This window comes from Rhea pennata, chromosome 15 (assembly GCF_028389875.1).
Source record: "Rhea pennata isolate bPtePen1 chromosome 15, bPtePen1.pri, whole genome shotgun sequence".
Classification (NCBI taxonomy): Eukaryota; Metazoa; Chordata; class Aves; order Rheiformes; family Rheidae; genus Rhea; species Rhea pennata.
This window is the reverse complement of record NC_084677.1, coordinates 8140161-8160335: the sequence shown is the minus strand read 5'-3', so window position 1 is coordinate 8160335 and position 20175 is coordinate 8140161. Positions and strand designations below refer to the sequence as shown.

The following is a 20175-nucleotide window of genomic DNA, read 5'->3' as shown; positions in this document are numbered from 1 at the left end:
TATTAACATATAGTACTCAGAGATCAAGAAATTAAGCCTTTACAAGCAACCCAAAGAATCATAAAGCACTATTTTGTTTTAAAGAATATTTTCAAAATTTTACCTTGATTATAGTTGAAACTGAGACTATTGCTTCTAAATAATAGCCTTAAGTAGAGAAACTACTCTGTTCAGCTTCCTTCAGGAAAAACTTTTGTGACAGATAATGTAACTTTCATTTGTTCAGCTTACTGTTTGCATGTTGGAGTTTGTGTTTTGCTTGAAGAACATGACTACAGCACAAAGGAAAAGGTTTCCTTGTTCTGACTGCTGCCCACAGGATCAGGTGGAACTTCTGGAGGAAGGAGGAAGATAGGTTTTTTTCTCCCCAGGAGAAAGGAGGATGCTCAGCTAGGGAAAGCTTCTAGAGCACAAACTAGAGAAAACTAAGAGCAGCAGTAAGCTTGCTCACAGCCCAGAGCATACCTGCAACAAAGCCCCAGAAGCAACATATTTTCTAGGGGCGGATAACTGAGAACTGCACAGCCCTGAATGCTATTTACAGTTGCTAAACAGAGCAAGTGCTCAAAATAGAGATCTGGTCTGCAAGGATGTAACTGAACAGAGCAGAAGAATTGTTCATTTAAATATCTAACAGATCTGACTTCTGATATTTAGGGTTTAGGTTTTTTTAATTAATAAGTAGAATTGCCTTATTCTGGTTTGTTACTTTGTATTCTAGCAAATGTTAGCTTTACAAAATAGAAGCCGTGGCCTGCTCACTGGAAGGACAAGGTGAGACAGTCATCTCCAAGCTGACTGAGGTCTGGTACAAACTAGAATCTGGTAAAGATTCTATCATCATGTAAAAGTAATATACAGAATTCCTTCCAGGTTTCCATGATTTAAAAATAATACATAGCTTTTCTATAACAAGAACCTACCAGCTCTGAATAGCCACACAATGGATAAACATTTTTCTTGTTTAGCAAGAAATGAGAACTACTGTTTACAACCTCTCCCCTAATTCCCCCCCACAACACAGGTTCAGCTATTTTCCCTACCACTTACTGTTAACTTTCTCTTTAGTTAGGCAATGTTAATTCTGAAGCCAGAAAACCAGCAGTTTAGCCCTAGGGCTTATGTCTACAATCAACTTCCTTCTTAAAGACTTTGAAATGCCACTGTTAGAGGATTATTACATTTAGAGTTCCTAACTTGATTGACTTGAAAAGCTTAAGTTTAACTTATTACTGTAACAGCTCTAGAAGTCTCAGTTTGTATTTGTTGCAGATACCCATCTCTGGAAAGAATGCAAAGCTTTTTAGGTAATGGCTGAAAAATATAAATACGTTTAACTCCCTCAAATGGGATCTACTAGTTGGCACATATTTGCTGTTACAGAAAACAAGCTGTGACAAATCCCATCTTAAAAATGAAATTATGCTGATCGATTCTATCACCACCTTTTGTTTAACTGAGTATTCACATTCAAAGGGGGCAGTCCATAAAGGTCTGTGTTGAATCTGAGAAACATACATACGATTTATGATGTCTGCTAGAACGTAGGAAGTTACTGCCTCAAATGTCTCTAGAATCAACTAATTGGTAACAGTGCAGTCATTTAGTTTCTAGATCAAAGAAAACTGAAAGTCACCAACCATGATTATTCGTCCATTTGTATGGGTCATCTGAAGCTAAAATAATCATTTTTCCCCAGCTCCTGTGTGATGGGATAGGATTTAATTTTTCCAGAATGGGAACAAAAAAAAAAAAGCACTAGCAATTTTTTTTCGTTTCACCTCCTTTCACTTTACATGACAGGTTATACTGTCTTTAGAAGCTTCCTAAGACAAATTCACAGGCTAAATATGCAAAGAATAAAAATTGTACATGAAGACTTCTAGATTTCTCAAGTCTTGCTTCAATCTGTTGAAATATTTGCATGAACATCTAATTCAAAAATAAAATCATAGCATCATTCTATAAACTACTAAATATGTGTGTTTACCAAGTCTTCTTAAAAAATCTGTTTCCTGATACCATTAACGCCTTTATGTTGCTTGGATTAATACTACACTGGGGATATTTTAGTTTTTCTAGACTACTGAAGTGTGTTCAGTTTTAACTATCACCACTTTTTGACAGTGTCTTACAACACAAAAAACACTTGAGCAGTTTTCCCTCTTCAGTTCTAATATTCCCCAAGCTTATTCAAAAAATATTTTCTAAATTGTAAATATATTCTCAACACTGGTATGGTCATTAAAGTAACTTAGGCTGCAAATGTCCTTTTCAGGTTAGCAGAATGTAAGCCATTGTTTACTTTCTAAATCCTGGCCTTTTGCATTATTAGCATGAACTAGAAAGCCCAAAAATCAAAGTGTCAAGGAAAATGCCATTAGCCATTTACTCTACAACCAGAGTTAAGTATTCTGAGCATTACATTTCCGTATTTTAGTAGGTTTTAAATAGAGCAATTACTTACTTGTTAAAAAAAGGTTCAATGAGTTTTGATCTAGCAGACACATGATTTTTCGGAGGACTGAGGAATGAGCCTGATAAAGAAGAAATTCAGCATGTAATATGCAGTTACTGATAGCATTAAGAAATAGATTTGAAAAAGACTATATAGATACCTAGAAAATTAGCCATGGAGATGAAGCACAGTCCAGTAATGTAAGCATCATAACCTGCTTCATGAAGTTGTTCAGAAGCTGTATCGTAACTTGGAAACCCTTCTGCACTTTCTGAGAAAAAAAAAATGTAAATACATATCATGAAAATTAAAGGCAGCCCTCTATGTTTACCCACATATGTCAAAGCATAACACATCTTCAGGTAAGTTTACACAATTTTAAGTAGCTCTGAACCAGTTTACTTTTTATAGGAACAGGTTCGTATGACAGAAACTTCTTCCTATTAAAAACTGTATTAATCTCCTATATAGCACTTCATTCCCAGAGATCTCTTTAGCTACTACGGAATATTAATACAAACACAACAAGAACAAGACTTCCTATGCAGCATATTTTCTCCTGTCTTGACTTAAAAGAACAGACATTCAGGCTCTGCTATTGATCTGCTTGCTAAGCATCCAACTGACCCATGGCCAGATTTTTCAAGGTATTTAAATAATGAAAATGAAAAAAAAACACGATTAAAGGTGTCTTTTTTCACAACTTAGGTGTCCATATCCAGTGTTTGTGTGAAGACTAAGAACTATCCCTTGAGTCATCTCTGAAAGTGGAAACCTTAATAGGCACTTGTCTGAAAAGAAGTGTTTGAGAGCATGCATACACTACTCAGTTACTGAGACTTACATATCACTTTAAGAAAATCGTTCAACTTTTTAGCCCCTCCCAACATCAAAATTTATTTCACCTCTGCAGTTAGCTTATAAACCTCTAGAAAGCTCACTCATTTTCCTCTAGGAGTGATATTGAGAATAGGATTGGAAGGAGAAAAGTAATTGCTTTAAAAGTTATTTTTGTGACTCATAAGTACACTAATTCCATTTAACTTATTGCGTTCTACCATAGCAAAAGAAACTAATGTAACTATGAAACACACCCAGGATTACCCAGTGGTATAGAAACATTAGCATACTTACACCATAAAAATATATTCTTGTCATATTTGTAAATATAAACTTAAAGCCATCATGCATTTTTCTGAGTCCCTGTAATATTATTTCTTAAATAAATAAGAGTCCTAAGACTTAGTTAAGCCATATAATTTGATCTTAGAAGTACAATTCCTAGTGTTTAATTTCATCTATTTCTTTCAGAGATGCATACTCACATGCAAAAGAAAACACAAGTGAACAGTTAGAAGTATTCCAGTACTTTTTAAAAATGTTTTTCCATAGATGTTCTGAAGTGCATTAACCATCTCAAATTAACCAACACTTCTGAGTTAACTTTCATAGTCTTGTTTTGCTCAAGATAAAACTATTTTATCATTTTTTTGGTTATCATCAACATAAAAAGACCACCTGACAGATACAAATCACATTACATTTTGAGAAGAAGCTAGTGAAGACACAAAATTAAAAGGTCTGCATGAATTATTGTATACCCTAGATGTGTGATATTACTTAGATCTAGACACTTGCTCACTGCCTAACAAGACTGTAGAAGTTGAATTTGATTATCCACCTTATTACTCCTTTTATGACAGCTTAGGTGCATCTCCTCTGCACATTCAGCAATGTAAAAAAAAGTAACACTCATCTTGTTTTGGATTAAGCCTACAGAGTCCCCCCTTCCAATATACTCAAGCTTAACATCACACTCCCTTTTTCAAATCAGGAGCTCAAGAAATAAATTCCAGAACTTGATACAAACTTCATAGAATCATAGAATCGGTAAAGTTGGAAGGGACCTCTGGAGATCATCTAGGCCAATCTCCCTGCTCAGCAGGGTCACCTAGACCATGTCAGACAGGGTTGCATCCAGGCGGGCCTTGAAGATCTGCAGAGAAGGAGACTCCACAACCTCTCTGGGTGACCTGTTCCAGTGCTCCGTCACTCTCACAGGGAAGAAATCCCCCCTCACGTTCAGGTGTATTTATGTATTCTTACCAACTTTAGGAGGGCTAAATGGAACCTCTTTTAAACGTTTTTCCAGTTCTGCAAGGGATGTGTTATTAATGATCTCCTGCAAGGAAGAACAGCATTAACTGCTGGTGCCAAGCGTATTTTCCCTGGAAACTGAAATCAAACAAGATAAAATTTACTGCTGCCACCTTGTGTCCTGTAAGGATTTATGCATAACCTCATTTCAAACTAATACACCAGGGAAGTCCATTAAGACAAGTTTAAAAGAAGTTAGCTTGCCTTGCCAACAATACAACACTTGCAAGTCACAAGCACTTAGCAATGCTTCTCAGAATTCTGGAGAGTAGATTATGCCAAGGATATGGATTTATTTGAATCTGGTTGCATACATAGTGTATGTGGCAGGGGAAAACACAGCACAAACAGCAAAGCAAAACATCCTAAATATTGATCATGATGTTTGGAGGTATTTGAGGTGAGAACTCATGAGTGCTTGCTGACTGAGCTAACAGTTTCTGCTATATGCACTGTTAACAGTTTTTGAAATATAAATATTCCTGACTTAAAATAACACAAAGACAGTGAAAGAAGTCTGACAGTCTGAAACCTGAGGCATTTCAGCAAACTCTAGACTTCGTCTTAGTTGAGTTGCATTACTGAATGTATAGAAAAAAGTCATAACAAGACAGATTATTCCTCAAATCAAGCCTAACCTAACTTTGTGAATATTCTTTGTCAACTAGTACAATGGAAAAAACTGTGTAAAATCAACAGTAAGAGAAAACCCAAAATCTAGTACAGCCTTTTTTAAAAAAAAAGTTGTCTGACATTTTTGAGAATCAAAGTTCATGTCGATTCCAAAGACAGCTGATTATAGTTACTGTCATCAAGTTTATGGCCTCAAACTGTATCAAGAATTCAACACAGTGAACAAACTCAGCTGATGCATCATATTGGCATTCCAATATCCCACTTGGTAACAGTAGCCTAAAACCCAACCATCTATGTAAAAATTACAAATATCAACATAACTTTACCAAATATAATACTTGTGACAAGTTATTAGTTTCCAGAATATAAAGATCTCTATATTATTACAGCAGTATAGAAGACAAACCTGAAAATATCTGAAGTAACTTTTCATGCGCTTTTCAGTTATGAAATGCTCTAAAGTCAGAGAGGTATGTAGAAGGACAGAAGCTTTTTTTTTTTTTAAAAAAAAAAAAGAAAACCTCATTCATTCTTAAGACACACAGGAAAAAAAGAGAGAATAATCACTTATCACTGTGCTTATTCTTCAGAAAATAAAACTAATTCTGAAAGAATTCAGAGAAACCTGCAATTTTTTTTTCTTCTGTATACTACCCACCAAACAGCAGGGCTCAATAGAAGCTAATGATGTTTGAGGACCAGTTTTTCTCAACAAATCTAAAATTAGAACTTCAATGTTCTACTGCTTTGGATAAGTAAATGGCTTCCAGGGCTTACTTGCTGTGACTCTGCAAGTCACATTTTAAATAGCGAAAATTGAATATAATTTAGAATTCAAAGCTGCCAAATTACATCCATACTGAAACAACTACAAATCAGCTGCATTTTACATTTGTGAAAGTTTATACACTAAAAGTTTTTTGAAGTTTAGATGCAAAAGCTTTTTTAAAAAACAAAACAAAGCATCATTCATACAGAAAACATTGTTAGCCATTTTCCTCTATCAAAAGCATCATCTGTGTTTTGATTACACGGGTAAATTTTAACTGTCAAATCATTCTATAATTTTAATTTACCTTAAAGGGTTGTGTACTTGCCATCAGTTTAGTATCCAATAGCCTAAAAACAATAGTTAAACAAGGTGAAATGGAAGAATGTCCATTTTGCCAAACGAAAAAAATAGCTTAGTGTATTAGCTGTGAAACAGCCATTTTACCCTACTGAAACATTACTCTTATATCCTACAGCAGCCAAAGCACTCTTCAGCTTTGTCCAGCATGAAAAGGACAACTAAGCAACAGTAAAAGAAGCAAACAGTAAGTAGTAAATAAATATTGTCCAAAATATAGTGCAAATTCCAAACCCAAAATATCATGCCAAAAGCAAGGGGGTAGCAGAGCAGTATCTTTTGCCAAGATGTAGAATAATAGCATTGCTCTTCTGAAAGAGTTGTTACAGAATACTTTTTAAAGCTAAGTTTATCTAACTTGTTTCAAATATTACCTTCAGTCACAGCTAGGTTAAGTTGAGTAACAGCTGTGACAAACAGTACCAGCTTGATAAAACAATACCAAAGTAGTTGCAAGTTTAAATTAAGAACTTACCTGGGAAATACGCATGATGTCACTTCTTTGAACTCAGTTAGGTCCTAAATTAACATTAAATCAAAATCTAAATTCCAGATAAGTGAGCTACCATCCCAAGACTGATGAACAGTTAACAATAGCTACTAGTACCCAAACAGCTTTTATGAAGTGAGAATTCAGTTACTCATTTGAGATGTACTCAGTCAGAATAACTGTTAATATCACCTGCAATTTTACCAAACTATAGACTATTTCTGATTTGTCTGTGATTCATAAGAGTTCATAAGTGTTCCATCAATGCCAATATCCAATGTTATTATATATCCTATACTACCTCCAATACTAGCTGCATAACAATTACATCTTAAGTGTCTGAAGACATATTCCCAGCACTTAGTAAGTCTGAGTGACTGCTTATGTTCCACTAAGTGGACAGGTTCTACCCAAGGTGGATCAAAACTCATGGGTTTAGATCTTTAATGTTTCAAAAGCATAGGTACAATTCCCAGCTACTTATATTCCAACACAACCCAAACAGGTCCCAAACTACACTTTCCCATCTCATAATCAAGTCTTTCCTATAATATCTATAAGCCCTCGACATTTACAAGTAACATATGCACCATGCAGCCCATCTCTCCAACTAGACCTTTGCCTTCGTCAGACACTGTTCTCACTGCCAATAGATTGCTTAATCTAACAACTGAAATCTCTTAAGTAATGATGGTCTATTCCCCCATTTCACACAATGAACACCATCCTAGATTTCTGCTATTAGATTTATCATTCTATTAAATTTTACTGTATTATACGAAAAATCTTTTCCAAATTTGTAAGCCATAGGTGTACAATAATAGCACACAATGTCAAAGCTCTAAGTCAATATCTTAACAAAAAAGGAGTCAAATTTACCTTATTATCCAAGCAGTTTCTGAAGGACTAGCAGACATGACCAGAAAGCACAATTCCAACATTTAATTCAAACATTTTCATAATGTAAAGGAGAAGATGACAATCCAACTGAACTTTCTATATGCAGATTTAAGAAAATAAGGCAGTGGTCCAGAAGTCCCAAACATTAATAGACCACAGCATGGTTCCATTCACAGGAAAGTTCAGAGATCAAACTGAAGGCAAATACATTATTAGAGACATTTATGGCATCATCTGAACACTGATACTCACATCAGGTAGGGGACAGTAGAACTGGTGTATAGTATGCATAACATCCAGCAGCATATTGTGTCCAATAACAAGTTTGCCCTGTGAAAAGAGGTCAAATGTTAATTATATCTCCAACTGTGGCCTCAGCACAGGGAATACATGAAAAGCACTGTCCCAGATGCCAGCTGAACAGAGTCAGGAACAAACTGATCCCTATCTCCCTGCTTGCTCTCTGCCTGCCCTGCAGCCCCCTTCAGTCTCACAGGGCAGCCACCCCTGCTCTTTCCTTTAATTCCTCCCAGCTGCTTATCACCACCTTGCACAGAAGCCTGAAACTATGAGAAGCAGGAGATACATTACAGACGATACAGAAGATACAGAAGAGTTACTTACAACTTTGTTTCCAAACATAATCTAAGATGAAAATCAAGTAATTCGTCAACCCACTACCTTTTAATTTACAACTTGTAGAGCGAATCACAATTTATTCTTCAGCAGCTTTGGGGGCTTCAAACAGCCTCTCATAGTGGAGAACCTTTCATGCCAGATGTTGCAAGAAAGAACTTGAATCTACAAAGTGCTTGAAAGTTCTTAAATGTCAACTTTGCTTCATCTGACATAACCTTTTCTGCTTTCCTACACCCTCCATTTGCCAGAGAAAACATTATGCGTCCCTATTTTTTTCTAAACAGCACACTGTCTCACCAAAATAATCAGACCAAGTTCAACTCATGAGGGGGAAGGAGCAGGAACATACGTCAAACCATAGCCTATTTTAAGTGCACAAACAGAAGACTCAGATGACCTCCCGTGATTAAGGCTTTAACTGCCAAAAAACCCCAACAAAAAACAAAAACCACCATCTTTTCAGGAGAGAGAACATAACCTAAGCGTAGTTAGTCTCAACAGAATCTTGTTAACTGCCGTTAGTTCATGTCATCAGTTCATCTGTAAGAGTCAACAATACAAATTTCTATCTCATTATGAGCCTAACCAGCCTAACATACTCTACCACCATAAACCACCCAGCAACATCAACTTAAAAACAAACAAAAAATCCCCTCTTTAATCTGTACGTCATTTCATCTCCCAAAAAGGAGCAGCAAAAGAGCTTATTATAGGAGGTTTTTTTCCTTACAACTGAAGGTACATTAAAAAAAGAATCGTGTTAACTTACAGAATTAGCAATGGCATGAACAACTCTGGAAAATCCTACTGCATCATTCAGTTCTTCCTGCAATCAAAGTTTCTGGCATTAGCAAAAATATAAATACAAATACTGTTAGAACTGCGTTTGAGAACTGGCAGACATACTAAAAATGTAATGTTAATCCAAGTTTGGTTGACACTGTTCCTCAGATAAAATAACCGAGGACAGACCATAGAGCAAACATCAGTATTTTAAAGACACATAATGTCAAAGCAGGCCACTGCTGATAGAACTCCAGCTCTACATAGAGCTTTACATTCAATGTAAAGTAGGAAAGGTCACATCTCCAATAGCGTTCAGTAGCTATTAGACTACAAACCACCCAGGATGCTAAGTTAAGTATTTTCAGACATTATTTGTTACAAATACTGTTACAATACACAAAAGGTTCTATATTGATTGTTATTTCTATTAATCATATATTTTTGCAGTAACACTGAGGCTGAAGGAACACTCTTCACTATTCATAAATAAATATACATATATATACACACACATAATACCTATGTAAAAATAGAATAGTATTACAAGTTACACATTTTAAGATGACCCAAATTGCATTTAGAGCGATCTGACTACAATATCTATCTTGGTTAGACTTAAAACAACTTTTCATAAGAGTTTTCTGTTTTAAGTCTAAGGAAGTAATTTCTGCCCTACATTATGTGTTTGTCTTTTTTCCTCCAGCAATAAAACCTAATAAAAGCATTCATCGTCATCTTTGTTCAGCTGTTCTGTTAATGCCACTAGCTTCAGTGACTAACACACCTATAGAGACCGCTTCAGCAAATCCACTGTAGTAATAAGTTGTTCCTAACTAGCCTTTGGCAAAAAGAGAGATCATTCTAGTTATGGTCAGTATTACATAGCTCTTTCTCTCTTAAAGAAGCATTCTGCAGGCAAACAGTTTATTTGTTCCATCCAGGTTCAATTCCTCTTTAAAAACGTATGTACAAATAGTTTGACCACAAATTCCCTGATTTAAGTCTTATGATTTCTTGCAATTCATCTCAAACTCAGTGAACAAAAATAGTAAGTTCCATCAGCAATACTGAAGAGTGCCTGAATATCACACATGATCTTGCAGTCAACTTGCTAATACAATAGTTGCCTGCAGTATGCTTCTATTAAAATATACTGTGCAATTATCAGTTATCTGACTTTTCTTAACTGAGACAACTAACAGCAAGCAAGTTTTGTAATAGAGGTACTACTCCAAAGACACACTGTGAATCCAAGCAGTGTGAAAACTTTCTCAAGAAAGCTAGCAAATTTTTTGTGTCATGGCTATTTTTATATATAAACAGCAGTAATACATGCAGTTGAATGATGTTTCCTATTACTAGACTCTGCTTCTCTGACACAGCAGATTCATATAAGGCAGCACTACTGCTCTGGGATTTAGTTAAGTATACTACAATTACTCATTCTTTAAAGTTCCATAGAGTATCTTGTAACTCTTTTTGCTACACTGCAGAGCCTAAGTTATCCTAAGTAGAATTTTAGAGGATCACTTTCAGCCACAGCCAAAGCAAGAGGAAAGCATTACTAAGCCCTATCATATGCAGTGTTGCACGGCTGATTAAACCGATTCTCCCCCTTCCCCTTAAATTAAGGGAATGGAACTTTTTTCAAATATTTACCTGTTCTTTTGCTTGTTTTTGCTGTTCTCTTCTTTTTCGTTCTTCTTCGTTTACCTTACTAATGACAATATATCTCTCTTTCTAAAAACAAAAACATACGTTACGCAAAGAATGACTCTGACAAGATCATATTTAAGCCAATTGCAAGTTTCTGTAAGTTTAGACTGTACAGAAAATCAAATCATAATTGCAATACATATAGCTTAAGAGTAGTTACTTGGCAACACAATTCTTTCTATTTTAACTACATTATCACCCACTCCCAAAACAGTACTATAAAAGCTCTGTTAAGTCTGTCCACTGAGCTGAACTTTTACTACATCCACCTTTTATTTCTGAAGAAAGTGTTCCTTATAACTAATGAATTTGTCGTATTTTTTGAAATACAGACTTGTACTGAAAAGCCAAGGTACAGCATACAATGCCACTACTGTTGTCCTAAGATCAAGACTTAACTTTTCATCAATACTGAATGTTAGATCCACTATACTTTAAAATATCCTTTGGTTTCTAATCTTGTTTTTAAATAATGTTAAGTAACACAAACATAAGCTTATACTTCATATTTTAAGAGTCAGAGTTAATGACTATAAATAAGATGCAATGAATTTGTTTCAAGTGTTTAGCATTTTTCATAAAAGCCAAAGATAAACCTAGAAATTTTAATAAAACTGAGGAATTAAGTTTCCCTTAAACAGAACAAATGTCATAGGCAGTAAGTTGGCTATTTACCTTATCTGATTCCAGAGTTTCAACATGGATACCTTTTGGATATCTACATCAAAACAAGTGAAAAGTAAATATAAATAGTTATTAATTTGGGATTTGCCACATTGAAGCCACAGAACTGACTGGCCAATGTTATGTTTCAAGGTTATTACAAAACTTAAGTGCAAAAGAACTATTAAAAGTGACTATTTAAAATACAGCAAAACTGGACTTGTTAAGTTCTTCCTTATATATTTAAAGCATTTTAATGCTTACTAGTGTTAAAATGCATTTGCTAATGTAATTTCCCATCCTACTGCTGCTGTGGAACCCATAACTTCTTATTTTAGTAATATTAAGTAAACATCAACTGGATATTTCATCACAGTTTAGAAGCTGCTTTTGAGGAATCCAGAAACAAAACAGTGGTGAAAAACTAAAAGCTCTCATTTACTTAGCCACAAACTATCTTCTTTGATGGCTCCATACCTTTAATGTGTCATTTATTCTAGGATTTATAAATTACTTCAAATTTCCTGCTAACAGTAAGTTCTAGTAGGAAATATTAATGCAAATGCTGATACCACCACTACTCAGTTGCATCACTCTACCACATCCACGTTTATCTACCGAAATACTGCCATACGCAGAGCCACAAAGCACGAACTGCTGGCAAGGTTAGAGGAGAATAACATCTTTCACTATTTAACAAACAGCTGTTACTCACATACACCCAATGTAATAAACTAGACACAATTATATGACCAACCCACAACTAGCGTGTTTCTTCAGTCCCTCTGGCTACTATTAGAACCGCGGAATTATGTCCTCTCAGCCCTAGCTTCCCCACATGATTTTGAATCCAGGCTTCATATTCACAGACCTTGGATACCTACTAAAAAAAAATGCATCAAAACGCTGTTTTATCATTTTACCTATACTAAAGAGTTTGTGGTATGAGGAGACTCCAAGACTATATCACTCTCTCTTCAAGGAACAAGGACAACCAATAAACTCATTTTTTCCTGCTTTAATTATCTCCAGGCTACTTTCACAACTTTCCTTTCTCACACCAATATACAGCACCACAGCTCTATGTTCAGAAAAAGGAGTGAGGGGAAATCCAGTTCACAAATGCATTCTTCTACTCACCATGAAAAGACACAAGAACAAACATGAGACAAACATAATATTGCATGTGCTACTAGAAGCCACAGATACTTTATTAATGCATTTTTAAAAAAAGGAAACTTCTTGAGAACAACTCTGTTCTTTTCATGTTAGTTATCAAGTCCACTTCCTTACATTCTTCTTTATAGAGAGGAGCTTTATTTTATTCACTTTCAGTTTAAATAACAAAGTGTCCAGATACTGTTACAAAACAGAATTAAATATATAAAATATATTCTATATAATTTTATATATATAATAAAATATATATTTATATATTTTTCTATATTATTATATTTTTATATTTTAAAAGGAGACAAGAATGGCTACTAGAGATAGGACTTTAGGTCATCGGAAATGCCTAAACTTGGTACCTAACAGAAAAAAGAAAATACATACTACAGAACCAGTTTTTGTACATCCCACCGTCTATACAAGAACATGCCGTTACTGTTCAATAAAAAAATCAGTCATGTTGCACTTATTACATAATCACTCAAGACTCATTGTGCTGTTCAGTTTACATATTTTAGATAGGAACGATAAAATACTGAGTTTTAAAATATTCAAATGAATCATTACAAACCAGTATATTGCAATTCATCTTCACAACATTATAAAACAGTCTTAACAAAAATAAAAATCTAAATTAATCATCTCTGAGATTAAGTAGATCAGCTCTTACCCAGATTTTCTTATCAAAAATACTAAAAAGATACAGTAAGTATTACCAGTAACTTACTTCCAGCTCAAGGTCTGATAAATTAATTTCCTCTGAAATCTAAAAGCAAAAGACAAATGTGTTACTAATATTTCTTACATAAATGTTTCAAAGCAATAGCAGCCAGAAAGTCTGCTCCATGCTCAGTGGACAGATTTTATTTTTTAAGTGTAAGTCACTGCTACTACAACATACAGGTTTGAAAGGTATTTTCTGATGTCCAGATGCAAAGTTGTAAAGGAGTTTACATCAATTTATACAATTATCCACATAACATTCTTCTGATAAAGCAAGTATTCTGTCTGCTGTGATTAGTGAATATACATACAGTGATGTTAGCTTATCCCCAGCTTCACAGTTTTCTAGTACTTCTAAACTTAAAAAAAACAAAAAACAAACAAAAAAAAACTATCCAAACACTTGGACTCCAAAGCAAAATAGACTTTGAAAGGAAACACGTTAAAAACAGTTTTAATATATAGTGTCAGCAAAGAATAATGTGACAGCTGATAGCTCAATAGATTTTGGCAAAATCAGCAGAAAATGCAGAAGAGGCTTATTGCGCTCTTCTGCAACAGCAAACATTGGCTTATGTATACAAGATGCTTCTTGGCTATGCTTAAGTATGTTGATTCTGCATGCAGAAATTATGGCTCTTAAAGAGAGTACAACACAAATAAATCATTGGCTTTTCTCATATTTCAGAGATTTCAGAGATTAGTCAAACATAATTTTTGCTAGTGTTAACTCAAGTAGAAATATTTCTTCTTCCTTCTGCCTCGTCATTCCCATAATTCCCTAGGGCCGAAAAAACGATTTAAGGACATGCAGTTTTACAAACTGACCCCGTACATGGTTCCAGTTCCAAAGTTTCATTTTCTTCATTCTTTAAGAAGTCTTCCAATTGTTCCCTGAAAAGAAAAAATAAATAAATAGATGACTTTTTGCTCCTATAGCTACCATCTTCTTTTAACAGACATATTTATGGTTGTCTAAAAAAGACAAAGGAACTCCTAATTAAAAACAAACAAGTGACTCTGCTTACAGAATTTCTTCACTACATTTTCAAATTAGTTCTTCCTTTCAGTGAATGCTTTATCATGTAAGTAGTTTGAGATTAAAGTATGTGAAGAGTTATAATTGACTTGTAACATCACCACAGGCATAATAAAACTTCATTTTATACTAAATAATTTTACTTACACTACTTTATCTATGAACTTTTTCTGATCCTCAGGAATTGTCACAGGACATTTTGTGGCATTAGGAGAAATGTATGACAGAGATCCTGCACCATTGGCCTGAGAACGTTTTTCATCATACTGCTCCCTTAGCTGTCTTTCTTCTTCCTGATTTAAATATGGAATTCCTAACACAGACATTTAAAGTATCATAATCAAAAACAAGTTAGTGATATATGATTCAGCAAAACCTACTACTAACCAGACATTTGCTACAGTCCTGAAGGCTGATAATGCATTCCTCCTTTCCAATCACTTCTTTTAGATCCCATTCTTTATCTGTAGGTATAGTGGCTTTCTTTTAGCATATGCCAGTTAGCTAGTACCTTTAAACTCTTCAGAACTATATGCCTTATCTGTATAGAGCACCAGCCTGAAAACTGTAGAGCTATAGATCACGATCACAGTAATATTTATCATTTTTCTTCCATGATACCTGCAATACTTTAATAATAGACTGCAGCTGCACACACTACAATGCACTGATACCTCTTCTAAAATGCTTATGTATGTATGCCTTACTACTCCATTACCTGCTACATAGCAGGTAATGAACAACCAGGTACTTATTAAACAGGAATTCTATTTGGTAGAATTCTGCATCAGGAATTTTTGTAAAGATAATAACTATCACCACAGTCATTGAATCAGATAAGAATAATTCTAAAACATTACTATTTGGTAAGAGAATATCATGAATGGATGTCTTTTTCTTTTCCCAGAAAGTGAAGAAGGAAAATCATATCATAAAAAAAAAAAATAATAAAAATAAGCAAAACTCACCATTGCGAAAAACTTTATTAAAATCAAATCCTTGGTTTGCTAAAAAGTCTATACTTGAACTCTGTAAGAAAAGAAAACAGCTTTATGACTGGTCAGAATATCAGTAAAATACAAAGATTAATTATTTTCTTCACTTTTAAGAAATTATACTAAATTCAAGGTCAAGAACAACCAAGGTTGTGATTATAAAAAAAGTCACAAGTTTATCTTATGCTATTTTTGTAGTTATTCTCAGTTTTTATGAAGTATCTCAAATCCCAATGATGCCTCCCCAAACTATTTTGACACATGCTTATCCTTAAATGATTTTCAGCTTTCAGCTGTATGCATGAACACAAAATGCATCAATAAGAAAAAAACTTGTAAAAACAAGCAAGTTCCAACTTTAAGTAGTTATTATGTGAATTATTAATTGGCTTTTTTGTTTGTTTGTTTTGTTTTATGTCAAGATAACCACTTTTAAAGCTGCATTTTTTTATTCATAAGTAAAACTAAGTTTTAATGCAATGACTCAAAAATAGCCATGCCTACTGTAGGTTTAACAATGAGATGCTCAGTTTCTTCTTTGCCCTGGATACTATACAACACAGTGCAGTATCACAGTCAGTCCAAAATTTTATCTTGCAATACTTAGTGCATTAAAATCTGAATAGTTACCCACAACTGGCTAATGGCTAGTTAGAAAACAGTTTTAATAAAGGTTAAAAAAAAAAATCAAACATCACAGTCTAGAAGACAGGTAAAAAGATACCCCAAAATAAACCTGTCTAAGAACAGAAGTTTGCTAGGTGAAGGCAGAAAAAAATAGTATACAAGATAAGGAATACCAGGGATATACAAGATGGGAAAATGCCAGAAAACAAACAACCCACACAGAATTCCTGGTAACTCAGAAGCCTAAGGAAAAAGAAAAGAACCTGGACTAGCTGTAGGTTTGACAGAAAGCTGCCATTCAGCTGTCTGGAAGAATATGGAAATTTCATGTGTTTACTTTGATGAACAGAAAAGGCTTCACTATAAAACAGCCTCATCTCTCACTCAATCAAAACAACCTCACAAATAAATTTAATCCAAGCACTGAGATCAGCATAAGCCTTTTTATAATACATCTTTTATTGCGATCTTCTCTTTAAATACATACATAGCTTTCGGGGGTGGGGAGGGGGAAGCAGATGTACTAGATAATCTCTGGTGCCCTCTTGAGCTACATCAAGCTGCAGTAGAAAGCTTCCATAACTCAGCTATTTGCAAACTAAGTAGACTAGACAGGCATATAGCAATTTTCTGGTTTTTCTCTAGTTTATCTCAAATTGTAACTTTTGCTTTCTATAATGTCCTAACAATTTTTTATTCTACACTATCCATTGTACTTCTATAAGGGAGAAAGATGAAAAATGAGCTGTATGGAGAGAGGAAACTGAAGAGAAAGCAAAACGTGGTTCAGGAGAAATCTGACCAGAAAAATTTTGGCAATAGCCTGGGAAGCAGTGCAAATGAGACAAGCAGTTGGGAATAAAGGATCAAACAGAAGAAGCAGTGAAAGAGGAAGTCATATAAGGAAAAAAAAAAGGAAAGAAAAAAGCATCTTAGCAGGTAACTTGGAACGTTATCTCCAATTACAGAAACCATGTTGACTACAATTTAACGTGTATTAGCATTTTGAAGCTGAAGTCAGAGATACTCTCTCTTATGTTAATTTTTAGGGATTGTTCTAGCAGTAATCTTAAATGATGCTTACATTTCTTCTTTCAGAAAACAAAACAATCCCCCAAAACCTTATGCTTATCTGCCTTTTAAGCAGTTAAAAGAAACAACTCATTCTCATTCTACATGTACAGTGTTCCTGAAAATCTTTTTGAGGAATCTTCTACAGGCATACCTTAATGGAGCAAAAAATCAAGCTTCTTTTTTCTACTAACCTGACAGACAAACTTGACATCTGGCGAACTTCTGTTAAAGGGTTTTGGAAAAATATAGAAATTAAATGACTTCATTATATACCTGTGAAAAAAGATGAGTTGCATGTCAATACAGTGAATTAATATTACCTTGGAAATTACTCAATTAAAAACACAAGGTATAAAGAGAATAACATACTTTTCTTCTGCATGGTCATATTTAAAAGTGCAAAGGCCAAACTGAAAGAGCAAAAAATCCATGGAATGCTGGAAAGGAAAGAAAAACTTTTAATGAGAATAAAAATCTTACTCATTTAAAGATAGCTGAAGTGTACCAGAAATAATATGATTTCTGCTGGTTTCAAAGTTAAGCGATTCTGCATCTTCCTAAGCAATGTTGTTTCTATCAGTAATTTTCAAATAAATATACCAGAGCTTTTCATCTAGTTTTCAACCCCAAGTAATCATCTCCCTGTTCCCCTAAGAAGATTCACAGTTCCCATTTTCACTCCCTAAGCACACGGGAACTGAGGGAAGATTCATCTCGCTCCACCTCTTGCTCACACATAAAGAAGGGACACTGCATCTAAAGCAACTCAGTCCTCCTTCTCAATGTTCATCTGTGTCCCTTGAAGAAGGCCATGAACGATCCTGTGTGTATAAGAGCTTTCAAACACATCTAATAATACATTTAATAGTCCTCTAATTCACACAGCTAACAGCGATAGGAATGTTAGTATACTCACTAAGCACTTCATCATTATGTTCTCTAGTATTTCACAAACAAGTATCAAGGCTTCACTAAAAGACTTGATCATTGCTGAGGGCCAAACATACTTTTTAAACCCAAAGAACAGAGAGGATTATTCAATTCTGTTGGGGGCAGAGAGAAATCACGTGGTACAGATTATACAAAATTACAGTCAATGTAAACATTTTACCTTTTTAAGTTTCTGATACCTTTCTTCTGGTGTGTCAAAGCCATTGGTTAATGCACTAACTGAAGGCCCATCACTGATCCCTGAAAAAGTAGGATGGATTTTGCTTTTTGGTAAGCTTTTCAAAGTTATCCACAGCAAAGAAAACAACAGCTGTTATTTAAGAAAAATACTTTCATTTAAAATATATGTTAAGAGTATTTCAGTTGAGAAAGATTTTTTCTAATCTATAGCAGCATACATCTTCAAAATAAAAGGCATCTGACTTTCTTTTAGCTTAGTGAAATAACAGTTAGCATGTTCTAGCAGTAAATCCCTGTTGCAAAGTCTTATTCACATTCTACATGACACTAACATAAAAGCACCAATAACATGATATTGATGGATCTTTACAACACAATACTGAATCAGAGTCAAGATAAGAATGGACAGAGAGCTATCCATAGCTTTACCACATGACCTAGTCACCTTCAACAATGTTTAAAACCAACCACTTGCACCATATTTTAAAAAGCTTTATTTTGCTCACGTTTGTGAGCCATCTTCCCAAAGTTGAAATATTTACTAAAGCATTTTTATGTGTACATCCCCTAGGTTTTATGGATCTATGAGTTCACAGTGCAGTTTTTCCCCTTATGAGATTGCTTACAGGGCCCTTCTCCTCCACCCAAGCCTCTTGCTTGCATGACACACAGAAAAACTTCAAGTTCTCCTGAAGCCTGCAAATCAATTAACATATTCAAAAATTACTGTGGAGAGGGAGCGTAAGGGGCATACTGTGTACCTCATCGTGCCCAAAGCCCTGCTACCACGTACACAGCAAGTGGTTTAATCATTTTCAGACGGCCTTTGCTTTACGTATTTCAAGGCTTCGCGTAAGACACATAAGCGGCCTTGGAGACCACACACAGGTATCGCCAACGCTCTGCAACCACGACACGGGCGCCGCTGTTACCTGAAAACTCCCCATCGATGGCCAGGAAGTCCGCTTCCTCAATGGCTTCGTATACTTTACTGAGATTATCCTTAAAATCTGCAGGGAGAGGGGTAAAACACACCTGAGGCGAATAACGACTCCAATTCCTGGCCCGGCGGGCAGGAAAGGTCGGGCCGGGACTGGGCCGCTGCCCCGCGAGGCGGAAGCCGGGGCCCACTGAGACGGAAGGCCAGGCCGGCGGCCGCCGCGGGGAACTACCCGATGGAGGCGGGAAGCGCGGGGACACCCCTCGGCCCCGGAGGGAGGGGGGGGAGGGAGCCCGGGGAGGGGCACTCACTGCTCCTGATCACCTCCATCCCTGCGCCCGCACCAGCCCGGCCCGGCGCCGCCGCCGCCGCGCGCTTCCGGAAACAGCCCCTCCCCCTCTCCCCCCCGCCCGCCCCGCACGCGAGCGCCCACGTGACAGCGCCGCGCGCCGGCGCGCCGCCATCTTGTCGAGGCCTTGTGCTGGCGGGGGAGGGGTGAGGGCGGGGGCGAGGCTCGCCCTGCCGCCGCCTCCGCCGCCGGGGCCGCCGGGCTCCTGCGCCGCGCCGCGCCGCGCCGCGCCGCGCCGCCCTGTAGAGCGGCGGCTAGACCCGAGGAGGCCCCTCAGCTGCTGGTCGTGTCGTGTAACGGGCGGGGGGCAGCCGTGTCGGCCGCTGCAGAGCGGGACAAGCTGTAATGGAGCTGCTAAAGGCAGGAGAAGGCCTAAAACAGCTGTTTCCTTTGGGCTGTTTTTGAAATACGACAGATGCAGGAGAAAGGCATGATCTTTCCCTTCCAGAATGGAAGGACTGGACTAGCACCAGCAGGCAAGAAGTGACAGAAACTCGCTGAGGGGATGCAAGTAGGGTATGGGGGATCACGACCCATCGTGAATTTACCT

At 36.3% G+C, this 20175-nt stretch overlaps 1 protein-coding gene across 2 annotated transcripts in view; it reads right to left on the bottom strand.

Moving 5' to 3' along the window:
- Positions 1–19662, bottom strand: part of PARN (poly(A)-specific ribonuclease) — a 58595-nt gene extending 38933 nt beyond the window's left edge. The window contains exons 1-18 of one of the 2 annotated variants that reach the window (XM_062588387.1): positions 19588–19662; positions 19269–19346; positions 18317–18396; positions 17575–17642; positions 17397–17478; positions 15478–15538; positions 14657–14822; positions 14299–14364; positions 13475–13513; positions 11587–11629; positions 10855–10935; positions 9179–9235; positions 8023–8100; positions 6856–6899; positions 6328–6370; positions 4565–4640; positions 2619–2729; positions 2468–2537 (exon numbers count right to left, since the gene is read on the bottom strand). In XM_062588387.1, coding sequence (XP_062444371.1) covers positions 2468–2537; positions 2619–2729; positions 4565–4640; positions 6328–6370; positions 6856–6899; positions 8023–8100; positions 9179–9235; positions 10855–10935; positions 11587–11629; positions 13475–13513; positions 14299–14364; positions 14657–14822; positions 15478–15538; positions 17397–17478; positions 17575–17642; positions 18317–18396; positions 19269–19346; positions 19588–19606 — 1262 coding nt within the window. In that variant the 5' untranslated portion in view covers positions 19607–19662. The remainder of the gene's footprint in view (positions 1–2467; positions 2538–2618; positions 2730–4564; positions 4641–6327; positions 6371–6855; positions 6900–8022; positions 8101–9178; positions 9236–10854; positions 10936–11586; positions 11630–13474; positions 13514–14298; positions 14365–14656; positions 14823–15477; positions 15539–17396; positions 17479–17574; positions 17643–18316; positions 18397–19268; positions 19347–19587) is intronic. The other variant, XM_062588388.1, reaches the window with a different exon arrangement.
- Positions 19663–20175: the final 513 nt, after the last annotated feature.